General features: G+C 33.7%; 2 protein-coding genes and 1 long non-coding RNA gene across 5 annotated transcripts in view; 1 reads left to right on the top strand and 2 right to left on the bottom strand.

Moving 5' to 3' along the window:
- Positions 1–2,724: 2,724 nt before the first annotated feature.
- Positions 2,725–25,530, bottom strand: part of LOC126695542 (uncharacterized) — a 72,219-nt gene continuing 49,413 nt past the window's right edge. Inside the window, exon 2 of the mRNA XM_050392348.1 lies at positions 2,725–3,037. Coding sequence (XP_050248305.1) covers positions 2,754–3,037 — 284 coding nt within the window. The 3' untranslated portion in view covers positions 2,725–2,753. The remainder of the gene's footprint in view (positions 3,038–25,530) is intronic.
- The window catches only part of LOC126695543 (uncharacterized), a 71,469-nt gene continuing 52,109 nt past the window's right edge, over positions 6,171–25,530 (top strand). The window contains exon 1 of the long non-coding RNA XR_007646048.1: positions 6,171–6,341. This is a non-coding gene — a long non-coding RNA (uncharacterized LOC126695543). The remainder of the gene's footprint in view (positions 6,342–25,530) is intronic.
- Positions 6,322–25,530, bottom strand: part of LOC126695540 (two pore calcium channel protein 1-like) — a 40,729-nt gene continuing 21,520 nt past the window's right edge. For 2 of the 3 annotated variants that reach the window (XM_050392346.1, XM_050392344.1), the window contains 13 exons: positions 18,812–18,884; positions 16,409–16,474; positions 16,167–16,310; positions 13,411–13,468; positions 11,738–11,845; positions 11,427–11,490; positions 10,857–11,025; positions 10,360–10,424; positions 10,045–10,135; positions 9,021–9,107; positions 8,003–8,080; positions 6,725–6,762; positions 6,322–6,625 (listed from right to left, as the gene is read on the bottom strand). In XM_050392346.1, coding sequence (XP_050248303.1) covers positions 6,541–6,625; positions 6,725–6,762; positions 8,003–8,080; positions 9,021–9,107; positions 10,045–10,135; positions 10,360–10,424; positions 10,857–11,025; positions 11,427–11,490; positions 11,738–11,845; positions 13,411–13,468; positions 16,167–16,310; positions 16,409–16,474; positions 18,812–18,884 — 1,126 coding nt within the window. In that variant the 3' untranslated portion in view covers positions 6,322–6,540. The remainder of the gene's footprint in view (positions 6,626–6,724; positions 6,763–8,002; positions 8,081–9,020; positions 9,108–10,044; positions 10,136–10,359; positions 10,425–10,856; positions 11,026–11,426; positions 11,491–11,737; positions 11,846–13,410; positions 13,469–16,166; positions 16,311–16,408; positions 16,475–18,811; positions 18,885–25,530) is intronic. The other variant, XM_050392347.1, reaches the window with a different exon arrangement.

Genomic DNA, 25,530 nt, shown 5'->3' with positions numbered 1-25,530 from the left:
AAAACTGTAGTATACTATAGATACTGTCACTTTATATGTATCTTGTTTCGTTATCCAATCAAAATAAAGAATAAAATTTTGGATGGAGATAAAGACCAAATTATAATAATTATAGATTATAAAAATAAAAAATAAAGATTATCAAAAAATTAGAATAATTATAGGTAAAATAAACTTGAAATTTTTTTCAATATTTTAGGATTAATGCTTCTTCCTCTCATATTATAGGTAAAATAAACTTAGAATAACTACTCAAGCAACTTCAATACATGTGACCCCTACCTCTTGGACCAAACAAATTTGATTGAGTAATGCAAGATATGTTACAAATTTTAATTCATAAATCTTATAAATTGATATGTTACCATTCACAAAAATTAATTAAACATCTATTTATTATGTTGTTAAAATTGCAACAATAATGTTCATTGTCACATAAGTTTTTAAGGGTTTTTTTTTTTTTTTTAGTAAAACTTGTAGAACCCTTTAAAATTCTTCAATTCAAAATTCTTGCTCCGTCACTAAAATGGGGATTTAAAGGGATTAGAGAGTTGTCTACATGGATTTTAGGCAGTAGTGCAAGTGGGCGGGGCCCGCGGGGGAGTAATTGAGTAGCCTAATTGGAATGGAAATTTTTTATACTTGATTTAAAATGCATATCTTCAAATTTGATCCAAAATAAACCTCTAGGACCCCTGGGTCTCCACTCTTCCACTATGATCACTTAGATACACACACAAAAAAAAAAAAAAATGATACGAATTCAATTAGGCGAAAAGCACATTTTGGTCCCTACATTTTCGCACGATTCCTACTTTGGTCCCTAAATTTTATTTTTACCGCTTTTAGTCCTTGTTTAGAAAAACACCTTCTGTTTTAGTCCTTTCCGTCAGTGCCGTTAGGACACTGACCTACGTGGCAAACAGAATTATTAAAATAATAATAAAAAAATTTATTTTGTCATTAAAAAATGCCAAGTCAGCATTTAAATTTTAAAAAATAATTTATTAAATTTAACTAAATAAAAAAAATAAAAAACAGAAATAAAAATAAAAAATCACATTAATTAAGATTGAAGTGTGTCTTGAGCAAGAACAACAAGAACACAAACTCAGATCTAAGAACACAAAATTAAAATCCAAAAATCACAAACCCAAAAAATAAGAACATCAAATTAAACCTGAACAAGGAATTAAATATGAAAACAAACACAAAACACATACCCAAAAAATTAAAATAAAACCAGCACAACACAACACTTCCACGGTGGCGCATTTCCAGATCCATTATTTGTCTTTGTTTTTCTTCCAACACAACACAACATTTCCAAATCCATTATTTGTCTTTGTTTTTCTTCTTTCTTTTCAAATCCATGACTCTCTCTTTCTCTCTCAAATACCAACACCTTAGTGTTCAGCATATGGCCGCCGACGCAGCGCATGCGTGACGCCATAGTGGCGCGCCTCGTCGATCTATTTCTCACTCTAAATCTCACACTCTTGGAACCAGCACCCGATCGGACCTCAATGGTCCCCATCCACCTGAAAACCATCGGCCCATCGTGAACCGATCAGTCCGACCAGATCAGGTCCAAGGCGGCGGCATGACGGCGGTAATTCTCTTTCTCTCCCTCTTTCGCATTTGGCTTTTGTTGCTGGTCTTGGATTTTTTGGGGGGGGGGGGGGGGGTTTGTTGATTGTGTTTGTTGGGAGTGGGCCACGGTGTATGTTCTAAATTCGTGGGTTTCATGGGTTAATTTTTGTTGGGTTGTGGTTCCAATTTGGGTCAGGGGTGGTGGTTGGTGGTTCCAATCTGGGTTTGGTTTGTGGCTTGCTTCGTGGTTTGGTTCTTCATTTGTGGTTTGGTTTGTGATTTATTGGTGGGTTTGGTCACTGTGATTGTCCCTGGGTTCGTGGCTTGCTTCAGACGTGGTGGTTGATGGGTTTTTCTGAGTTTGAGATTTTTTTGTTTGGATTGGTTGTGAGGTATTTTTGGATTGATTTGGTAGTTTGGGGTTTTAGGATTTGATGATTTTGCTGGGTTGAGAAAATGATGATTTTGAAAATTTTAATTTTTGAATTTTAATTTCTGGGTTTATGTACTTAAATCTAGGTTAGTGTTCTTGTTGTTCTTGCTCAAGACACACTTAAATCTTGATAAATGTGATTTTTTATTTTTATTTCTTTTATTTTTATTTTTTTATTTAGTTAAATTTAATAAATTATTTTTTTAAATTTAAATGCTGACTTGGCATTTTTTAATGACAAAATAAAATTTTTTATTATTATTTTAATAATTCCGTTTGCCACGTAGGTCAGTGCCCTAACGGCACTGACAGAAAGGACTAAAACAGAAGGCGTTTTTCTAAACAGAGATTAAAAGCGGTAAAAATAAAATTTAGGGACCAAAGTAGAAATCATACGAAAATATAAGGACCAAACATAGAATATCTATTTGTTATTTGGGTTTGTCAAGCTTGAATTACAAACTCATATAGTCATTTGTCTCATATATTTATATATATATATATATATATATGTATGTATGTATGTATACATAAATACAAACTTAACAACCGTACGTGAAATCCCAAGTAGTCATTGATTGATCCACATTCATAAATTTTGACATACATAAATATATCCTAATTTGACTTCAATATATAAAGAAACACACACAGCTTCCCCATCTTATTTTTCTTATTCACCATATATAGCTCATGTATTGATCTAGCTAGCTAAGCTAATTTGTAGCTAGCAGGTTAGCTCAAACTTCTCAAACCACTTGAGGAATCCTAGAGCAGCATCCTTTGCCTTCAATGGTGGAGGCGTTTCTGGAGTGAGTGGCTCAAACTCAGCCTTCCATTCAGCGAGACACATCTCATTCTCTTTTCCCTCCACAGGAATGAATGAGAAGGTGACTCTATATGGATCGTACATTCTCCTCAAGTCACCTCCGATCACACGGTATGTCACAGACTGCCCCGTCTCCACCTTCTCTATCTTCTCAGTTGATTCTTTCACGTAGTTGCTGATGGCTGCGTCCACCACTTTTGCATCAGAATTTACATCCATTTTTATTTAACTACATATGTGCACAAAATTATATATGGTTTTTTTTTTTTTTTTTTGAGGTTGTTTTGGTTCTCAAGTTTAAGTTTAAGGATGGAAGGTGATTCTGAAATTAAAACTTGAATTGAAATTTACGATAATCTTGCGTTAGGGAGCTTTCAATAGTTATGGTTTGGATAATTCACCTGAACTTGCTTAGGAAATTTTCGTTTTTTTTTTTTTTTTTTTTTTTTTTTTGGACCTCACACATGTAATTTTCTTATTGGGAGTTGAAGCTTAAGGCTCTAGACTCCAGACATATTTGAAGTCAAACTTTTTTCTTATTTATATTTATAACTATTAGTAAGGAAAATATTATACTTTAAATTTACTTTTCCTCCTTACTAAGAAAATTTTTAAAAATATAATCCTTAAATCAAACATAGAATTTGAGGCAAGTTCTGAAGCAACTTTCATTGGGGGACGAATAGGATATGTAGAGGATATCAAGAATGCAAAAGGGAGTGCATATTATATAGGGTTATGTATGAACTTAGTTGTTATTTTAGTAGCTTGAAGGCTAGCTAGACAAATAGAATCTTTATGGTTTTTTTATTTATTTTTTTATTTAATTTAGTAAATTAGTTAAGCTCAAGTTTAAATGCATTCGTCAATAAAGTCATGAATATAATGCTTGATTTAATTATATTACAACATTAATTATATGTTTAAATATATACATATATAAAAATATACTTATATAGACATTTAAATATATATGTATGTATATATATATATATTTAAACATTTGTAAATAAATTTATTATTATTTTTAATTTATTAATATCATCCTATTTTGTTTAAAACGAAATAAGGTTGATAAATCTAATTTTTACAAATTCATACACAAAATCACTTTATCTAATTAACTCAATTAAGCTTATAGAATCAAGCTTGAGAAAGACATATATATATATACTCAAACTTCCAGGGCTACCATCTCCTTGGATGTATTCAGTTCGGGCAAGCATTTCAGGATTTATTTTGCTGATAACTTCATTGTCTCTGTACATTTCCCACGCCTTCTCAGCAGGGATGTTGAGCACCACTTCACCTTTCATGCTCCTCATCTCTCCATTTGTCTCTATCTCTCTCTCTTTGAGGTTTGTCTTGTTCTATGATGAGGATGGGATGGGATGGGGGTTTATAAGGACAGATGACTAAGAGATGCTCTCTCCAGGTGGAGATTTAATAATTAAAAGTACCATTCAATGAAGCCACGTAACACTCTCTCTCTCTCTCTCTCTCTCTCTCAATTATATACTTCATGTTGATTTCAAATTAATCACTTGACTTTCTAAGTTGTTTTAACTTGTTCCCATAAATGAGTCATTACTAACTTAAATAGATAGCAAATTTCACTTGAGACTTTATTATTATTATTTTTTATATGGGTTCCATTAATGAGTGCATAGGTTAAAGATTAATAATTGTTCAATTATAAGCTGCAATACACACTTTTAAAAAAATAAAAATACATGTATTATTGATTCATTAGTTTACACGTACAAATTTATTGTGGTTGTGTGTGGTTTTTTTAGATATATATGTGCACTTTTACTTTATAAATGTATAAAAATATCAAATGTATCATATCCACTGCCTTGGCTCTTAGGAAATTCATCACTTTTACTTTATAAATGTATAAAAATATCAAATGTATCATATCCACTGCCTTGGCTCTTAGGAAATTCATTAACAAAATCATTATATTAAGAGACTTGACAAATATATACTAAACAGGAACAATGACAAGATTAAATTGTGTTACTCCATTATGATTTTTTTTTTAATAGATTTTAGTGATAAATAGTATTACTCACCATTCACATATAGAGATTGTAAATTTCTAGATAGTTACATGGTTTTTTTTTTTTTTGGTTTTTTTTTTACTTTTTAGTAGAAATAGACCTATTATGAGTCTGAATTGCAACAATTTTAAAATTAAGGTTTGGTTTGGGTCTAATGCCCAGTGTGCTAAACTCGATAGGATGTTATCATATGTCCAAGAAGTGCCCCGTGGCAGCATCCTATCAAGTCATTACATAAAATGCACTGGACCTAATTTACTCCCTTAAAATTTTTGGTTAAATTACTATTATTGAAGCATCAAGATTTCGCAGTTTAAGACTAAGGTCAACGGAATGTAGATTCTTTTAGCTTGTTATACCTAGATGTTTTGTTGATAGATCATGAAAGTCTAGGAGTTGGTGCCTATAGATTCTTTTAATCGTCCTACAAAATACGGATATGCAAAATAGAAATTTTCAACAAATGGAGTCATTTCATTTCAAAAGTAGATGTTAGAACAATTGATGCTCCAAGCCTTGTGGTGTAGTGAACATGACGGGATTCCACTAATTTACTAATAATTGACATTAATGCTAAATATGCTGCCCCCGCAGCTCAAATCCACGCCCTCTCCCCTGCTCCACCAAGCACTTGGTGCATAAAGAGATCCCAACTTTGACTTCAGGAAATATTCTATCAAAAAAATGAAGTTTTAGTTGATATAAATTATAATAGACCATTAATTGATTTTAAAACCAAAATTATATAGTTCAGTTAGTGAATAATGGATAAAGCACAAAATCTTTGAATATATAAGAAGTTGGACCATTTTCCAAAAAGTTAGACAGCCCACTTTATAATTTGCATTAAAAAAAAAAGATTAAGATGCTGGATAGCATAATATAGGCATACAAAAAATGCTGTGGCATCCGCACAAGGCATTATATGAATTTTTTTTTTTTTTTTTTTGAAAAAAAAAAAAAATCCTTTCCCTTTATTCTTTATAGGCTTTGCGTGGTCTACCCTCAAAAGTTGAAACAATAATCCCTTCCACTGCTTAATATACTTTCCTCACGTGTACAAACAATAATAACAAAAAAAACTATAACAAAAACAAATTGTAGTTGCACAACTTCTTGTAATCAATCTCTGTACCCAAAAAAAAGGGGGGGCTTTTGGAGAACATAAGCTGTGTAGGCTAACAGAAATTAAAAGCTGCCTCCCAAAAAGGAGAACCTGGTACCAATGGCATGAAAAACAAAGAGTGTGTCTGCTGCTCACTCTTTGAAGCAATCACATGGTTCCTTCCGGGACAAGTCACTTGAAACAATTCGTTTGCTTTGCTAACCACTAAAGAGTAAAAGCTAAATACCCCAAAGCAAGGGCAAAACGACTTCAGAATTTTTCTCTATAGTTCACAAAGACATAAAATGGTAATAGGTTAGCTATTGCAATGGAAAGCAAAAAATTGTCAAAAGTAGAGTTACAATGAGAAATTTGTGAAGTTCTAACGTGTAATTCACAATAGCAAATCCAATGGGAAAACAAAATGTCGCTTTCAATCTTATAAAGTGATCAAATCTTGGTAAAAAGATTTTGTAAGGTCTAGTTCAGTTACCACAAGTGGAATGAAGCAAATCTATGGGTTGGGGGGCTCTTTATCGAGCTCTGCACTCAACATATGATGAAGAAGGAGATCAACCCTCTGGCTCCGTGATTTTGTACTGCACCAAGCCAAATTAACAAGACAAGGCAGCTGTTAACGTCCAAAAATGGATGCAAATAGAGCTTTCAAAAACTTTAAACCAGTTCATCATACATACCCAATAGTTCGTCGATGATCCTTTCTGCCTTCTACTGCCTAGATTGAAAAGGTAATAAAATAATTATATGATTTAAATATTTTAATAGAACTATAAGTATAAACTGGTGAGGGGATCAAAAACATTGGAGACAATGGTGACAAAAAAGAAAGACTACCACAAACAACAACCAGTTCAAAGCAAGAAAAACTCTAATTACGGTCAATAAGATTTCATTTCAACTACTAGGGGTTGGTGCAGCTTAAATGTATGATGGTAAAAAAAAAAAAGGCTCTTACTAACAACAACGGATGATTAGTTTAGGAAATTAATTCTAATGGAGGTGATAAGTTCTGAGGATAACAATAATGATTTATCTATTGCTAATAAAAAGCAAAGAAACCATTACTTTGCCAATTTTTTTTTTGCAAAAATATAGATATCAAGTAACTTTCAGAACATATATATGGCAATGCTGAGCAATGTGGGCAGAACTTCCATCTTAATCATTTCTGAAGCCTGAATAGAGAACCTAACATGGCCCTATTAACATCATTGAAGATTTAAGCAACATGCAAAACAACCAATAACATGATAATCAAACAATTTTCAAAATATATTTATAAGTAATTACAAAATAAACCCCAGAGCTTGGTATTAGCATCAAACTAAACCTAAAAGATTTGATTGCACTAATGTCAACCCTATAATCTTAAAAGTGTTACAATGTGCTCTTAGTAAGTCTTTAAATTTGTTAACTAAAAATAATGGAAATTCATATAAGTTGTACTTAGAATTTATCTAAGCAATAAAAATTCAACACAAGAGTTGCCGATGGTATTTTGGCACAAAACAAAATTCAGAAAACGGTTTATTTATATGTAAAACCTAATCAATAAACACAATTTAATGAAGATGCCATCATTTTGTAAGTTTGTACTGTCATTTTATCACTCATGTGAAAGGCCTTTAGCCTCCAAATAGTTCTCAAGGGCAGTTTGCTTGAATTTCCAATATCTCTAGTTAATAGGCCTCAATGAAGATCTATCAAAAAAAAAAAAAAAGGCCTCAATGAAGATCTAGATTGCAATAATTTTGAAACTAAAGGGTGGATATTGATGGATTGAGAAACTCAAGAGTTAATTTGAAAATCACCCTAAAACTCTAGGAGGATCTATGTAATTTTCTTAAGTGAAAGGGAAATTATATATCTGCATCATGCTCGCATTTTCAGGAGATGGACCTGGCTGCATAGCTTTGATTTTATATTGAAATGATAAGTGCAGGGCAACTACCAACCTTATCCTGTTCTTCAAAATTGTCTGATGACTTGAGATCCATTTCAGCAAAGAATGCCTCCAATACAAAAGCTACAATCTGAAATTACATGAAAAACAAACTCTAAAGTTAATCTTCATTTGTTTGGGTAATTAATACACAATTGTTTTGAAAAGAGGAACACATAATGTCAACAGGAAATTATAAAGCAAACCTAAAGCAATACAATTCACAAAAATTACAACCTAAAATAAGTAGAATAAATAAACTCTACATTAGAACATGCTTATAAAGTACCATACTTTTGAGCCCATTTCAAACTACAACTACCTAAAAAAATAATGATATCATATTGATAACTGAGAGCTCAATATCATTAAAATGTATAACTGTTTCTTTCTCTCAAAATTACCCACATCAAGCAAAGGGGCATTTTTTCCAAGTAGAGCTTCTTCATTTACTACACAAATAAATTTAAAATTAAGACAAGAATGCCACAGCAGCAAAGGCTTCTCATATTCCAAATTCCCGATAAGAAAATCTTTAAAATGTTAAAAGTAAGTCATTCTCAACAACCCTGTCTGGAGTCACATGTAAAATTTTTAGGATGGAATTGGGGCCCCTAACTTAGCCAAACCAAAACTGTTCTTTGTGATGGGCTGACCCTTGTGAAGTTACTACGTATGAATGCTTCATACATAAAGGTAATTACTGTCACTCTCTATGTTAAATTTTAGCAAACAAAATTGTAATGACATATTTCAACTTTGGTTTTAGTCAATTACTGAAAATCTATTTCTTCAGCATCTTATTCAAGAAACAAAGTTGCTCTGCCTCATAAATTGCAAAACAATCAAATGGCAGGCATTTTGCTTCTGCAACACATGGAGAAAGGGCCAATAAGCTTTAGCTCATATGGCACCTCCTTCTCCTATAGTGGGTTCAGACCACACTAAGTGGTTGTGTAACTTATTAATTTTAAAAAACATACAGGCAACATTGTTGGAAAAAAAATGGAGCAATAGTAAATAAAACTTACCAAATTTAAAAGCAGTAACACAGTTATTAAGTAGAAGCTGACAAAATAAGTGAGGCTCCATGCAGTTCCTGTTAATTCCTTGTAGCTCTGAAATGATGAATGACAATTAAAAGAATGACTCAGTGTAGGTCACGATTACAGTTCAATTTTAACTAATTGAACCATAAAAGTAATAGCACAAGATTAAGGAAGAACTGCTGATAACAACTTAAATATGCCTGAACCTCTTCTATGGTCCAAATATTAGTTGTATGCACTACATGCGGTTTACTGACATTTTAGATGTACAGATATTCTGTAAGGTGGAAAAAAAATGCTTTAGTGCTAAGCTAGTAACTCTATTGAACCAAAAAAGGATTCAAGCCTTGATGCTGGGACAGACACAATGACGTGGATCATATCAATTAACTTGTACACTTTGAAGGAGAGGGAATTCATGTCAGACACAACACTTTCCTATCATGGCAGGACATGCATGAACAGAAATGTGCCCAAGAATATGGTTGCATTTCTGTGACTCATAAGAACCAATTGTCCGATGGAGTTTGGGTTGTGACTGGTTCCCACAAGATCAGTTCTCTTATGTGGGAGTTTCTACAAACCATCCACTAGGTGGAGCCTAAATAAAATCCATGGGTCCCATGTGGGATCAAAATGCATGGATTGTCTAGATCCATGCAATCTTTGCGATGCATTTCAGATCTAGTGGTTGTAGTTTGCAGATTTCCAATTTTTACTCAGGTAGGTACAGAGTAGCCAACCCATTAACAGCTCCCTCATAAAGAACCCCAATCTTCTGTCACCATGGAGGTACAGTCAAGAAAGCCTAGATTCTCAAAATCACAATAAAAATAAAAAGAGAGAAAAAAAAAAGGGGGGAAAAAAAGGAAAATCCCAGCAAGCATTCATGAGGACATAAATCATAAAAGAATTGCCAAACAGACAGTATCATTCACTATGTAGAGAGATGATCATTCAGGATAATATAATTCAACAAAAATTACAAATAAAACAGCAGTAATACCTGCATCCATACTTGCCAGTTTCCCATGACCAGTAAATTGAAAAGTGTCACCATCCCATTTGGATAATCATTGAAATTGAAAAGTAAATAGCTGATTTTGTTAAGAAAAATGACTGAAGAAATTGACACTTACTGTTGCAACTAAATCTTTGCAGAAGAAATAAACAATTTACAATATAATTGAATACAAATATCTAATAGAATTTTCCTATAATAGCCTTTTATTAACAACATAAAACAGAAAGATATCATAGTTACGCCATGGCTGGAAAAAATGAAACCTTAGAAAAGAGTTTATTAATGAATAAAGGATACTCATCATCTGAAAGATCAGTACTGTCCAAACTGGCATTTCCAGCATTGACAAGCCCACCAAAGATCTAAATATTAGAAGAAAAAAATTTTGGAGAATGTTTTAACAGTAACATAAATGGGGAAATATTCAATATTACACATGGATATAGCTATCAGATGTCTAAATATCAAATAATAAGGACCTATAGATTAGAATTGTCAACCTTCAAAATGTTACTAATGGAATTTTCGAAACTAGGTCTAAATCAATTAGGTATAAAATTGACCCTCAACACTATATATTAAATTTTAAATCTGTTAAGACACATAACAGAAACTTGAGTATTTCCAAACATATGCTGAAGAAAAATTGTGTAAGTACATGTTAGACATTTTTCATGCACTTCCATTTAATATAATAGGGAAGCACAGATTGGTGAAGAAGAAGAAGAAGAAGAAGAGCATCTTTACATTAGTCAATTACTTTCTTTGAAAGCAGGCAGGAGAAAAAAACTTACCTGTACACCAAGAGAGCAATAAATACATAGGACACAAAATATGGTTCCAAGGTATGGCATCAAACTTGGTATAAGGGTTATGAAAGTGGCAATGTAGGCACGGTAACGCTTGATGTACATCAGCAGCCTTATCAATCTTAACATTCTTGCGAGGAGAAGGTAGCGAATCCTGTTAACATTAACAAAGGAGAAATAATTGTAGACAAGGAAGTGCTTTAAAAGCTATTATAAACCATAAAATTCCTGTATCAAATTTATCAACTTAATGTTCTGTGGACATCAGAAGAAACATAGGTCTGTGGAATGATCACTGGTATTTTCCTATAAGAAACTTGTAAATATCATTAAGAAGTATCCTACATTGAGAGCAATTTGACGAAGTCAATGGGAAGGTCATGTAAAGATCATCCAAAAAACTGTCATCATGCCTAGACTAGGAAACTTATATTCTTCAAAGATTTTCATATTATGTAAAAACTCAATAGCAAAGAGTTAGAACAAATACAGTGAGGGAAAATGACGAACTCTCATGTAAAGAAGAAAAATATTTTTAAGAAAACTATTCCCTACCATTCGCCATTGGAAAGGAAAGTAAGTCCTTGAGGGGCCACAAAAGTCAAGGTTTCTCCGATAACTGCAGACATAAGAATCATCAATCAATAATGATATAAATGGAACAGAGAATAACACAAACCAAAGAAGTAAATGATGTTTATTCCACACAATAATCAAAAGGGCCAATTAGCAATAGAAAAAGTTGTTTCTATAGACAATTCCATGTATCAAATTTAGCAATATTGTTATGATGCCTATAAGATTGATTTGTAAAGAAATTGCAATAAATAGTACTACAAAGGGATGTTATTTTCCAATCTGATTACCTATTATCCAAGTGACCATAAAATCAAAGCGGTTTTGACCATCCCTCCAATAATTCTCAAATCCAAATGAATATATTTTTAAAGCCATTTCCAGCACATATATCCATCCTGTGGGATAAAAAGACAAAATAAGAAAAAGAAGAAGAAAAAGCCACCTATTAATTTCAGAAACAGAAAATAAGATTAGTCTATATAGCACACATAATTTGGAGTAATGAGACCAAACAGGTAATAAAGAGCAAGTTAATCAGTACAACATTTCTAAAGGAGTACCAACACTGAAAACTCTCAAAGCATAAAACAGAGTTCTAGCCCAAAACAGACTTCTAGCCCAAGTCAGAACATGTAAAAAATAGTAGTTACTTTTTCACTTGCCATCACTACCGAAGACTATTACCCAAGATTATCAAGTATTTCCTGTTAAGCAAGCATGCATCAATAAGTCCAAAAGTCAGTCTAGCAGCAATAGAGACTGCCAACACTGCCATCAATAAGTTTAGCTATTATTCAGAATCCTCCTTTGCCTGTGCATGTGTGTGTGTTGTTGATGATGCAGGGACCACAAGCAACAATTTATTTACACTTAGATTTATTAGATTTGTTGCTAAAATATCGGTATTAAACCCGAAACTCCCGGCGGATGACCATAAACCCAAGGAAAGGAAAGAATCGGTTAGATTTTTCATATAATCTCCTCTTATATATAGATAGACTAATTATCTATTTGTTTATTTTTCCTATTTTATATTTTATTTAACTATATGCAACAATTTATTTTGTTTTAGTTTTATTTCTTTTTGGACATTAATTAAAAATTTTATTTTATTTAGGCCCTAGTACTCAATTAGGTTAATTAGTATTTTTATTTAAAGCTTAGTGTATTTCTATCATTCAATAAGTAGGGTTTCCTATGCTAATTAGAATTAGGATTTAGTATCCTATATAAGGAAACTATTGTACTCCTTTGAAAGAGATGTGATTTCGTTGAATGAAAGTTTCGTTTCGTTTTTTGTCTGTTGTAGACTCCTAGTGGTTTTTTTTTTCTCACATGGTGCTGACTCCAAGCAAGCCTAGGAGCTGATTCCTAGGTTCCTATCCTTTATTTTAATTTTATTGTTCCAAAGTTCTGGCTTGTCATGCTTCAGTGTGTTTCTCATCTAGCATTCATATGTTGCACTTTCCCTCACATGTGATCTAAAAGACCCTAAGCATAGCCTTGGTTCAAATATAATACACTTATGCTTCCAGCTTGTGCCTGAAAAGGGTATCAACATTCAGGAAGGCCATCAATATTGGTTCCAAACATCAATGCTGATGGTTAGAACAGAATTGACCATCTCAACCATTGAATATATACATGGTTATGATGGATCATTTCAAGCTCTCATCACTGACATAACTACCAAGGTCACTAACTGCCATTTTAATATATTAATCCACTTCAAGCTAATTGTAACAATGAAAATCCTTTAATGGACAATTTTTGCAGCCAACCATGAATAGTAGCTGAAAAATCTATGTTGACTTAATTTTCTGAATCTACAGATATGCAAATGCTAGACTTGCATCAACTCAGAAGCTCACCATAAACATCTTTAGACTATAGATTGTTAGTTTAGCAATAATTCACACATGTACATATGAAGATAAGTTGATCCTCAGCAAGCGCTTACCAAAGACAAACTCTACTTCTTGCCACACCTTTTGAGCAGAATCATTTTCTATATCAAGCTGCAACAAAATAAGCATTCCACATTAGCATGATTTATAAATGTCAGGATAAAGATACATGAGCCACTTGCCAATTAATTGTTCTGGATCCAGTAATCAAGAAACCAAAAGCACAACTCTACTACAAAAACAACTCTATTAATAGTTTGGGGTGCCATTGAGTATCAAAGTGTTCAGGAAATGAATTTAAATATTTGATTCTTGGTTTTGTCAGATTTTTTGTTTTAACTTGCAAGAAGGTCAAAGAGTATCTCTGTTAATGGAGCATTGATTAGAAAGGCTTCCTCAGTATTTTCTGAGAATGAGGGAAATATTACTTTTCATTTAATGCCAAAAGATTCATATTAATGGGCTCTCTCCCAACATTGATTAGAAAGGTTTCCTCACTCCTTTCTAAGAATGTTAGAGGGAAATATTACTTTCCTTTTAATGCCAAAATATCCCTATTAATGGCCTCATCTCTCACTTTATTAAGTGTGCTGGAGCCTTTCATCATCCTAAAGAATGGACATCAGTATTATCGTTTGAAATCAAATAGACCAGGTATCAGATGGTAGACATATCATCAATTTTCTTATTCTAAAACCTAACTGAAAATGATGGCATGTGAAGAGTAGTGGAAATGGCTGTTCTTAAGGTAAATAAATCTGGACCACTAACATCATTCAAGATGTTGACCCAGAATCAATTGACAAAAATGACTGATAGAATGTTTCTGACATCATATGTGCAATTAGAACTTAACTAGGTGCCTTTGTTAGTTAACATGTAAAAGCATTCTGTTACAAATTCATGGGTAGAACTCACCCTTGAAAACCGGCTTACAAGGGGAGGGTGCTCAAGAGCTTATAAACACATGGTTAAGCTTATACTTAATCCATGTGAAACATTAGAATCATAACATATCACCACACTCCGCAGCCAACATCCACAACGGCTGACTCTAGTGACACTAACCCGATGGTAGCCTTTTCTCTTTTTGGTGGCTCCACTCACCTATCAGTAATTTTAATCTAGCCTCTAGGTCACCCCCTCCGAGATCCGACCGCAAAACCGCAACTTATTTGATCCCATACTCAATGAGTTACGTCCGATTACTCGAAGTGGTGGTTGGCTCTGATACCAAATGTTACAAATCCATGGGTAGAACTCACCCTTAAAAACCGGCTTACAAGGGGAGGGTGCTCAGAAGCTTATGAACACATGGTTAAGCTTATACTTAATCCATGTGGGACATTAGTATCATAACACATTCCTCTTCTAAGACTCGATTGTTTTGGGGTCTAGGATTTAATCATTTAATAGTGACACATCCACAGCTGACAAAATATGGGAAAAAGAATTACCAAGCACTGTAATCATGGGCAACTCAAGCTGCAAACTCGTTGCAATCTAGGCCAAAAAAGGAGTACAATTTAGAGGACGCTTCAGCCGAAAATTGCATGATCAGTACTTGATGTCATGACGCTTACAACTTGTTTATTAATTTGTAGAAACAAGTAAAGATTCACCAACTATCCTAGGAATATGGAGAATTATGAGGATGTAATACATTTTTTCCAAGAAACTTGCAAATTTTATTATTATTATTATTATTATTATTATTATTATTATTATCATCATCATTTACTTCTTGTTGTCAACCTACATTATTACACATTTACCCCTTACTATCGGTATGTTTAGTAGACTGTAATAGACACTGTAATGTAATAGTTATTCCTATGGTTTATTTATTCTATAGTTTAGTTATGGTTTTATTACAAAGAAAAGTCATAATAATTTCTAAAATTAATATATTTACAAATATACAAACTCTCCATATACACATAACAATTACAAAAATAAAAAAATAATAAAAATATAACCTCTCTCTCAAATTTAAAAATTATTCCTTTTAGGAAACATTGAATAGCTAAGATATTTCCTAATGTTACAACTTACAATCAAATGTATGAATATGTTTAGTTATTTCATTACGACACCTTTTATTTCTAGTAATAAAGATTATCATCACTGTTGTAACTCCATTTAGTGTAACAAATGTGCCCTATGTAAAAACGACTCATAGCAATCATCATCCTCAGTATCTTTAGTATCTCCGGTTATTCTGCCAATATAAAACCCTAAAACAAAGAATAATATACATACTAAAAATAATAAATTCACAGAGACGTGTTAACACTCATATTAAAATTGATAGTTGCATCTATCTCCAAAAATTGTAAATTCCTCTTTCTCATTTTGGCAGTTAAAGATCCTCGAAAGCCGATGCCTGTTGAACATGTTCTCAATTCCATTTGCATGGAATAATTAAAAGGGGTCCCCTCAGGTATGGGATAGGGGAAGGGGGCTGGGAAAGCCAATCAAGAACCAAATGATAAACACCACAGAAAAATAACTATGACCGTTTGAATTCTATTTCATTTGAAACATGCAGTGATGGAAAAATAAATTATTTTTACACCACAATGATGAACTTTGACAACAAATAGCATCTAGAAATTACATCCTTAAAGAGTCAATGCAAGTCTATTCATAAGCAATAAGATCATACCACTAAAGGCATCAAACAAGAATATTAAAGCGGAACTTTAATTCATAAATATCAAATAAATCCAAGGCGATGAACCCTATATGCTGACCAAGCCATTGTGGCAAATGAAAAGCACCAATTCTATCACAATAGAGGTCATACCGTTGTTTCCACAATAACAGCAAACAGATTCAGTATGAGAATGAAGGATATAATGTATCCAAATATAGGACTCCGCACAAAGCCTATCAACTTTTTAGAGCAGGGTGAATTGTAGACTGATGGAAAATATTCAAAGCAAGATTCCTGCAACAAAAATACATAGTATCGAAGATGCAATATAATGCTCTATCACTCAAAAAGAAGCTTACTGATGTTTCAGATCTAGGGCATTTCAGACTTACACACTCTTCCTTCGGGAATTTTAGAGCAATGGCATTGCAAAGGTAATAAAATTCATTTAGGTTGATCTACAAGTCAAAAGATGAAGTTCAGCAAACAAATCAAAGAAATACACATACAATAAATGATAGTAATCATAACATTTTTCTTCTACAATGTCCATCTCTAGTAAAAAACAGTTTAAAATACAAGGAAAAGAAAAACCAAATTTTATTGTTCTTTCAAATTATTAGGTTGCACCACTTGTAATCCTGTTGACCAAAAATAAGCTGTTTCCCACTTGTAATGATTTGCATTCTAGAATTGGCGTTGTTGAAAGATAAATGATGTGAGAACACTGAATCCCAAGCAAAGGCAAAAACAGTCATGCAGTGGTAAGCAAATGGTAGACTTGTGTGAATGATGAAGCAAGTTGAGTTATCACACTGCGTTCTTTACCCTTCTAGCACAACTAGAAGATCAAAATTTAATATCAGGGTGTCAAAATTTTATTTTATTGAAGCCTCTATGTTAGGAAGGAAGAAAAGTGAACGAAGCAAACAGAAAGGATGAAATATTAGTAGATAACCAGTTTTCATGTTTTGTAGAAGGGGAAAAAAAGAATGAATAAGTTTCACCTAGCCCCACTATGCATCATCCAATTGATCCAAAATTCAGGAAGAGATCGAGGATCACAGCAGGATCCTATCTGATCTCTGTTAACACAGGACTCAAATTACCTTACTCAAATAAAAGGATAATTCTTCAGAATTAAATATTCCTTTTGGATTTATTATGGGGAGGCCAAATAATGAGATGAACACAAAGGGTCTTTGCAATTTCACCAATTTATCTGCATCATATATCAAAAAAATTAATACAAGGGTATAATAATAATTAAAATTCTCTTTCTTCCTTATCATAATTCTCTTCTAACAATCAAGGGCAAGTTTCATCCTTCTTCCAGGCTTCCATCCCCAGTACCAGACAAGTGAAAGTGACATCTCTGTCTCTAACTTTGTCCTTACACATTTTAATCCTTATTACAAAACAGAAAAATTTAGGTCCCACCACTAATCAGTAATCAGTAAAGGCTAGAGATCAATAACATATAGCAAAGTGTTGATTCCCGATGTCTAGGGTCTAGGCAAGAATCAATAATGAAACTCTGTAATAAGGCTAGATCATATTTAAGGATCACCCTTTTTTTTACTTATTTGGATGTCTAGGCAACTAATAATTTTAATAAAAGAATTTGATCTGGTTACTAAGCACTAAAAATAAACAAAGTTCCTGAAAGAGGGTGGGGTGGGATATGCCCCTCCAGCATTTAGGTTTTTGAGCATGCGGTGCATTAATATTTAGATGCAAAATATTGCCTAGGAACCAACAGTATAAACAACAGAATACAAAATTAAACCAAAAAAAGTAAATCTCACAGTCTCTATCCCTATTATATTATATAAAATAAAAATGATCTAAAATAAATAAATAAAATAAAAACTAGAGCAAAATATATCTTAGTCCCAGAAGGAGACAATGCAAGAAAGACTACAATGGGTTATGAAAGCTAGTTCTCAAAATTGAAGTCTAGGCCATGCATACTTCCCAAAAAGGTTATCAAAATTGAGATATCATAACAAATGTAAAATGTAAAAAATGCAATGGATTAAAGAAAACCTAGGCATGGAAGAGCAATACTCACCATAGTGGTAATGGTCAAGCAATCGTGTTCTAGCAAACAGAGAGAGTGGTAGAGCAACAAATTAGACAAAGAATGAAAAGATAGGAGGGCGAATGTGTAAGATGAAAAAGTTTTACTTTGGATAGTCAGAGAGTATTAAATGGGGTATCATTGTCACTTTTGTAAAACTTATAAAAAAATAAAAATAAAAAAGATAACAATCCTAGTCTTGGGAATGTGAATACCCACATTTTTTTCAAGTAAATCCATATTCCAATAGAAGTGGGGTTTTATGGGGATCCAAATTCCCTTGAGCTATTTGCATTCCAATAAGGAATCTTGAAAGATGACCCAAACCAAATGCCTTATATGTATTTCTAGATATGGGAGGAAAGGATGTTATCTTGCCTAAAAAGGAAACAAAATCTGCTTGTTATGAAATACAAGAAGCACTCTACAACCAAAGTGTATTCTTCCTTATATTCATGAACATTACAAACTAAATATCGAAGTCTTATGTGCATTAGTAGGTGCTGTATACATTTGCTAGCAAACATATCCATGACACTAAAAACAAAAATGATTAAAAATTTAGCAAAATGACTAAATGTAAAATTTTTACACCAATGATGGATTGTTCAAACAGATGACAAAGAAAAGTTTTGAACACTAATAAAAAATAAAAATAAATATCGCTAGAATTTAGTTTAGTCTAACCAAGAGCTTAAGTAAATGGACATACCTTGAAATCATGACTATCATCCAGCTCATCAAATATCAACTCAAATTCTTCTCTTGATATTTCTGGCAAAGTCCTACAAAAAATATATATAAGACATCCTTCAAGATTCACAAAATCAACATCACAAGTGACGTGGCACAAATCAGAACGATGCAACAACAAAAGTAAATAACTAGAAACATAAAGATAGAGAAACTATGAGTCAGCACCTAGACTTTCTAGTAATCAGCACCTAGCATGAGAAAACTTCTAGGAGTCAGCACTTAGGGTTGGCTAGAGTCGACACTAGACCATTGGGATGATTTCAACTGAAATTTTGTTCATCAAAATAATCCTCCTCAAAAAGATTCCAATACCTTGTTATATAGACTACTAAAATCTAACTAACATAGGTAACCTCAATTGACTTATTACAAAAATACCCTAGACTAAATAAAAATACTAACAAACCTAATTGGATACTAGGGCCTAAAATAAAATTCAATTGACTCCAATAAGAAATAAAACTAAATTAAAATAAATCTTTGTTTGTGCTTTCCACATCAACAAGCTAGCAGCACAATTAATGAAACCTATGATAAATACAAGAACCTTGATTTTATACAAAAAGCTGATCTCTTGAGGAAAGAACCAATGCAACAACATTTGAATTTTGAAATGCACAGGTTAATAGTTTCTTTATTAGATCATAGATCCAGTGTTGAAAAAAGGATTAAAATGATGAGTAGTTCTTATTTAGATAATTGTTTGCATAGGGTGGCGCATAGTCTTATTTCAAATTCACAGAACGCCTTTGTTAAAGGTAGGCAGATTTTGGATTATGTTTTAATTGCTTTTAAATGTATAGACAGTAGGTTGAAGTCAGGGGCGCGGGGGGTATTTGCAAGTTGGATATTGAGAAAGCCTATGATTATGTGAATTGGAATTTTCTTATGTACTTACTTAGGCGGTGTGGCTTCTTTGAAAAATGGAGAAGGTGGATTTTGTGGTGTATATCAATTGTCAAATTTTCTATTCTGCTAAATGATACCCCAGTTGATATCTTTGGAAGCACTAGGGGTGTTTGTCAAGGGGACCCACTATCTCCACTCCTTTTTGATATTGTCATAGAGGCTTTGAGTCGTATGTTGGATACAGCTGCTATTTTGGAACAGTTTTCGGGTTTCTTAGTAGGTAATGCAGCTGGTACATTGCTTACAATGTCCCATCTTTTATTTGTAGATGATACACTTATTTTTTATGATGCTGATTCACATTATTTAGCTGCTTTGCATGGGATTCTTGCTAGATTTGAAGTGGTCTCAGGGCAAAAAATTAATTTGTTCAAGTCAGAATTGGTACCAATTGGTATCATGCCTAATATGGAGGATTTAGTGGAGATTTTGAGCTGTAGGCAAACTTCTCTTCCTTGAAATACTTGGGCCTTCCATTGGGTGCTACACATAAAGAGGAGACAATTTGGAACCCTATTTTGGAAAAGATGGAGAGGCGTCTAGCTGGATCGAAGAGAATGTATTTATCTAAAGGGGGCAAAGTAACTCTTATTAAGAGTACTCTATCTAGCTTACCTACTTATTTCCTTTCTCTCTTTCCTATTCCAGTAAAGGTGGCTAATCATATGGAGAAACTACAAAGAGACTTTCTTTGGAGTGGTATTGATGCTCCTAAGATTTCTTTGGTGGAATGGGCTAAGGTTTGTATGCCGATACAGAATGGAGGTTTAGGGATTCGATGGCTGAGACGATTTAATTCTGCTTTGTTAGGCAAATGATTATGGAGATATGGAACGGAGAGAGATATCCTTTGGAGGAAGGTTATTGAGGCAAAATATGGGGATGGAGGGGGTGGATGGTGCACCAAACTGGTGACAGGGACTTATGGTGTTAGTTTGTGGAAATCCATTAGAAGTGGTTGGCTGGACTTTTCTAAATTCCTTCAGTTTGATGTGGGTGATGGTACTAAAGTAAAGTTTTGGGAAGATGAATGGTGTAGGGATTGTTCTCTTAAAGTCTGTTTGGTTGGAGGAGTGGAAAAATGAAAGGACAGAAAATGGTGAGAGGATAGAAAAGTGAGAGGATAAAAAATATTTTATTTTATCTCTTATTTGTTTGGTTGGGAGTGAAAAAGTGAAAAAAAAAAAAAAATGGATTTGAATAAATTTACCCATATACCCTTGTTAAAGAATTGTGCCCAATTAAAACAAAAAAGCGACAAATAACTACAAAAAAAAGAGCAATCACCCAAATTTATTAAAAAAAAAAAAATCATGTCCCAAAAAAAAAAAATCACGCCCAGTAAAAAAAAAAAAAACATCTATCACGCCCAAGCCTGAGAAAATCAAAAGAAAAAAGAAGAATTGAAAAAAAAAAAAAAAAAAAAAAAAAAGAGGCAACGTTGCCCAATATATATATATATATATAAGCCAAAGGCAACGTTACTAAGAAGAAAAAAAAAAGAAAAAAAAAATAAAGGCAACTTGAAAATGCACATGGGCATTTTTGTCAATCAAGAAAAAATTCATCCTCACTCAGTTTTCTCTCCATTTTGAAGAGAATATTTTGGTGGGCTTGGGGAGAAAATACCTGAGCCTCACCATTTATTTTCCTTCCTCCCTACCTAACCAAACACAATCCAAAAAAGTTTTCCCTCCTATCTTCTCTCCAAAATTTTTCATCCACCCTGTTTCACCTCTAAACAAACACACCCTTAAGGTAGCATTTCCAGAATTGTATAGTATTAGTCGGAATAAGGAGTCTTTAGTGTCAGAGGTTATGCAGTTCTCTAATGGGCAGCTGCATTGGGACACTCGGTTTCGTCGTCTTCCACAGGATTGGGAGGAAGCATTGGTTGATTTGTTTTGGGATGTGCTTTATTCCATAAATGTGCAGGGTGCTTGTGTTGACAGACTTTACTGGAAGCCAGCACTAAGTAGAGGTTTTGAGGTTCGAGATTTCTATCACTCATTATCTCCTTCTTTTGTTATTGATTTCCCTTGGAAAATGGTGTGAAAATCGAAGGTTCCTCCTAGAGTAGAATTCTTTTCTTGGACTGCTGCCTTAGGTAAGATCTTAACTACAGATAATTTTTGGAAGAGGCATATTGCTGTGATAGAGTGGTGTTTTATGTGTAAAAGGTGAGGGGAATCAGTGGATCGCATTCTCCTTCATTGTCCTATAGCTTATGAATTGTGGTCCATGGTTTTTTTGTTTGTTTGGTATTCATTGGGTTATGCCATATAAAGTTAGTGAGTTGCTAGCTTCTTGGCAGGGCAAGTTTGGTAGGCAACGAAATATAGATTTAAGGAGGTCTGAGTCGCATTGCTTGTTTTGGTGCTTATGGTGGGAGCGGAATGCTAGATGCTTTAAGGATTGTGAACAGTCTATTCTTGACATTAAATCTTTCTTTTTCCGTACTCTCCTTGACTGGAGTGTAGTTTTGCCTTTTTATACTTGTTTTTCTCTCTCCGACCTTATAGGTCGTTGTAATCTAGGCTCTTAATTTGTGCCACTCTAGTACACTTCCAGTGTACTTGGTTCTTTTAATAAAATTTCGTACATTACTTATCAAAAAAGAGAAAAAGAAAAGGCACTTTGTGTTCACGATGATGAACACGGTGTTTAAAACAAGTACAAGCAAATCAAATAGAAATTATAGCAAAATATTGGAAATCAAAAATGGAAGAACAATGCGTAAAACCCCAAACCCAAGACCAATCAAACAAAATCCGGATTAGCAAGGACTACAAATGATCTATAGAGCTCATAGCAACCTCAAAAGTGGGGCTGTTACTCTCCCATCAAACTAACCACATCAAACATGCTAGTACCAAATTCCAAACATTTGAGGAATGCTTCCCCGACCAATTCTGCCACCTAAGCAGAAAAGATGCTACCTTTTCTTGCATCACCCACTGAATCCCAAACATTAGGAAAACTTCACTCCACAACACATGAGAAAACTCATAATGAAGCAAAAGATGCTCCACAATTTCCCCACAGCATCGACAGTCAACACATGCAGCACCAATTAACCAGGGGAAATCCCCTCTTAACAAGGGTATCGATTGTAAGAATATGGAGCTGCTGCCCATAAAAAAGAACAACACCCTTTTAGGGCCCGTTACACTCCAAATGCTCTTCCATGGGAAAGAAGCAGGAACGTACATAAAAATAACCACTACTAGTCAAACTCCAAATCAACCTATCATCTTCTTCCCCCCTAGGAAACTTAGAATAAAGAAGCTGAAAAAAGGAAAACGCATCCTCCAATTCCCAATAGTGAAAAGCTCTATAAAACTGTAAACTCTAACTACTACCAAGGATGCACTTGCACGGATATGGGTACGCAGTACGACAACATGGCAATTTTTAAAAAATTAGGATATGGGTGTGGCAAGGATACGTATATAATTAATTATATATATGTATATAATTTAAAAGTTTACAAAATTAGTTTTATAACAAAAATATTATTTGTTTTTAAATAATTGTTAAAAAATCTATTGTAAGTATGTTAAAGCCTAGCCAATATATATATACATATATCTATTGTCTACCTAAATAATGAAAAAAGAATAATAAAAAGTTAAAACTCATAAAATAAAATTTTAAAAAGAAGTGGGACTAACCTAAGCACACGCGTACAAAATAAAAGGGAAAAAGGGGGAAATCATTAAGCTATGCACACACAGACAAAACTAAAGGGCAAAAGGGGAAATCACCAAATGAAGAAGATTTGGGTTAGTTAGGTTGCGTTTGACATTGCACTTTTTGGTACTATTCATGAGTCCCACTATACTATTTCAGCTACTTTTTAGCTTTATTTACAATATTTTCAACAAAAAGTTTTTAGTTTCAGGCTTTTAGCTAAATAAGCTGTTTCCGAACAGACTCTTAGTATTTTTTGTTTTTTGCATGAGGTGTGTCCCGGCAGTGTCTTTGCCATGTCCTGGAAGTGTCAGGTCATGTCCGATTTAAAAAAAATAATAATAATAATAAATAAATAAATAAAAGGGAAGGGCGCATGCAGCTGTGTCCCAAGTGTACGCCGTGTCCCGTACGCATACAACATGGGCACGGCAAGCAAATTGCAATGACCGTGCTTTCTAGGCTACTACTCTACCCGTTTGGAGAAGAAATCAGCACATCACAAATCAAAGCCTCCATAGAAACAGAGCACACAAACAGATCAGGCTAAAGATCCTTTGGAGGAAGTGCCCACTCCCCAAGGATCGTACCAAAACCAAATATGATTGCCATCTCCCACCTCATAAACCGCAGGTGTGAAGAAGCCTTCCCCACCTGCTCTAATACTCCTCCACAACCCACAACCATCAGTCTCTATATCAACTCTAGTAAACCAACCCCCTCTGTCTTTAACCATATTTGGATGCAATTTCCTGACACAACAAATTTTTGACTTCATTTGCGACGCACCATAACCATTTTCCTAGTAACGCTTTATTAAAAACCCCAATCCTCTGAATCCCTAAACTCAATAGGAGAGTAAATCTTGCTCCAAGCCACTAATGGGTGTTTGAATTCTTCCTCTGACGCCCCCCATAAGAAATCCCTCTAAATCCTCTCTATTCTATCAGCCACAAATTTAGGAACAGTGAACAAGGATAGATAATAGGTCAGAAAGCTCGAAAAAGTACTTTTAAACAAAGTCAGTCTATGACCCTTCAACAAATATAAATGTTTCCAACCAGAAAGTTTCCTCTCAATTTTCTCTATAATAGGATTCCTGATGAGTAGTTCACTGGAGCTTCTTGAAGCTCCCTTTCCGCTCATAGGGATGTCAAGGCTAAAAAGCAACAGCTAGTGGTTGTGGGATGTCTTGCCTTCAGGCTGCCTCCTAGATCCTTTCTCAATTCTAGGGTGGTATATCATTGTCTGTCCCATTTTTACGGTTAAACTTCATTTATTAGAATAAAAGGTTCAAAAAACGATTCAATAAATGGTTCAAACATAAACTATCCTTACACTTTAAGTGGCTTAAAAAAATAGTTCCATAATGGGACAACAAAAGGTCAAGAGGCTGTTCAGATATTATTTATTTAAGAGCTTTGATAAGGGTTTTGGATCTATGTTAGATGAGAGAACAGGTAGATGTAGAATAAAGATTGAAGAAAACAATTAAAGCTTTGACCACAATTTTCCTTGTGCATTTTTACTTTCAAAATCAGCAATACACACATAATGAAGGTAATGATAATACCAATCATATAAATTGACAAGGACATTAATTTCAATTTCGTCTTTTCAGAGGAATCAGGAAATTGTAATTGGATAACTAAGAGTAGTTAGAAAGGCACAATTGCACAAGAATCTCCAATCTCAATATGCACAAGAATTTGGATGAGAGTTTCTCAAAATAACAACAACTGAGCACTTCCCACTCTTGGATAAGTTACTTTGAACTACAAGTGTATGAACTTGTGTTCCACCCCCCACCCCCACCATTAAAACACTGGAAAGCAACTCATAAAAGATCTCAAATGGCATCTCCTTCCCCTAAGGGTGGAGAGTGGAATCACAAATTCAATCCCATGTGTGTGCATGAGTTGTGTTCACCTACAAGTTCATTTATGGAAAATCAGAAAAGTCTCTTCTTGAGTTAGTAATATTTTTCAAGATCATTTCCCTCAATAAAAAAACCACAACCTATCATTGTAATTTGAAAAACTGTAGACTGGAAAATCTACACAATCATGCGAG

This window comes from Quercus robur, chromosome 8 (assembly GCF_932294415.1).
Source record: "Quercus robur chromosome 8, dhQueRobu3.1, whole genome shotgun sequence".
NCBI lineage: Eukaryota > Viridiplantae > Streptophyta > Magnoliopsida > Fagales > Fagaceae > Quercus > Quercus robur.
The sequence above is the reverse complement of the archived record's forward strand: the minus strand, read 5'-3'. Positions and strand labels throughout refer to the sequence as shown.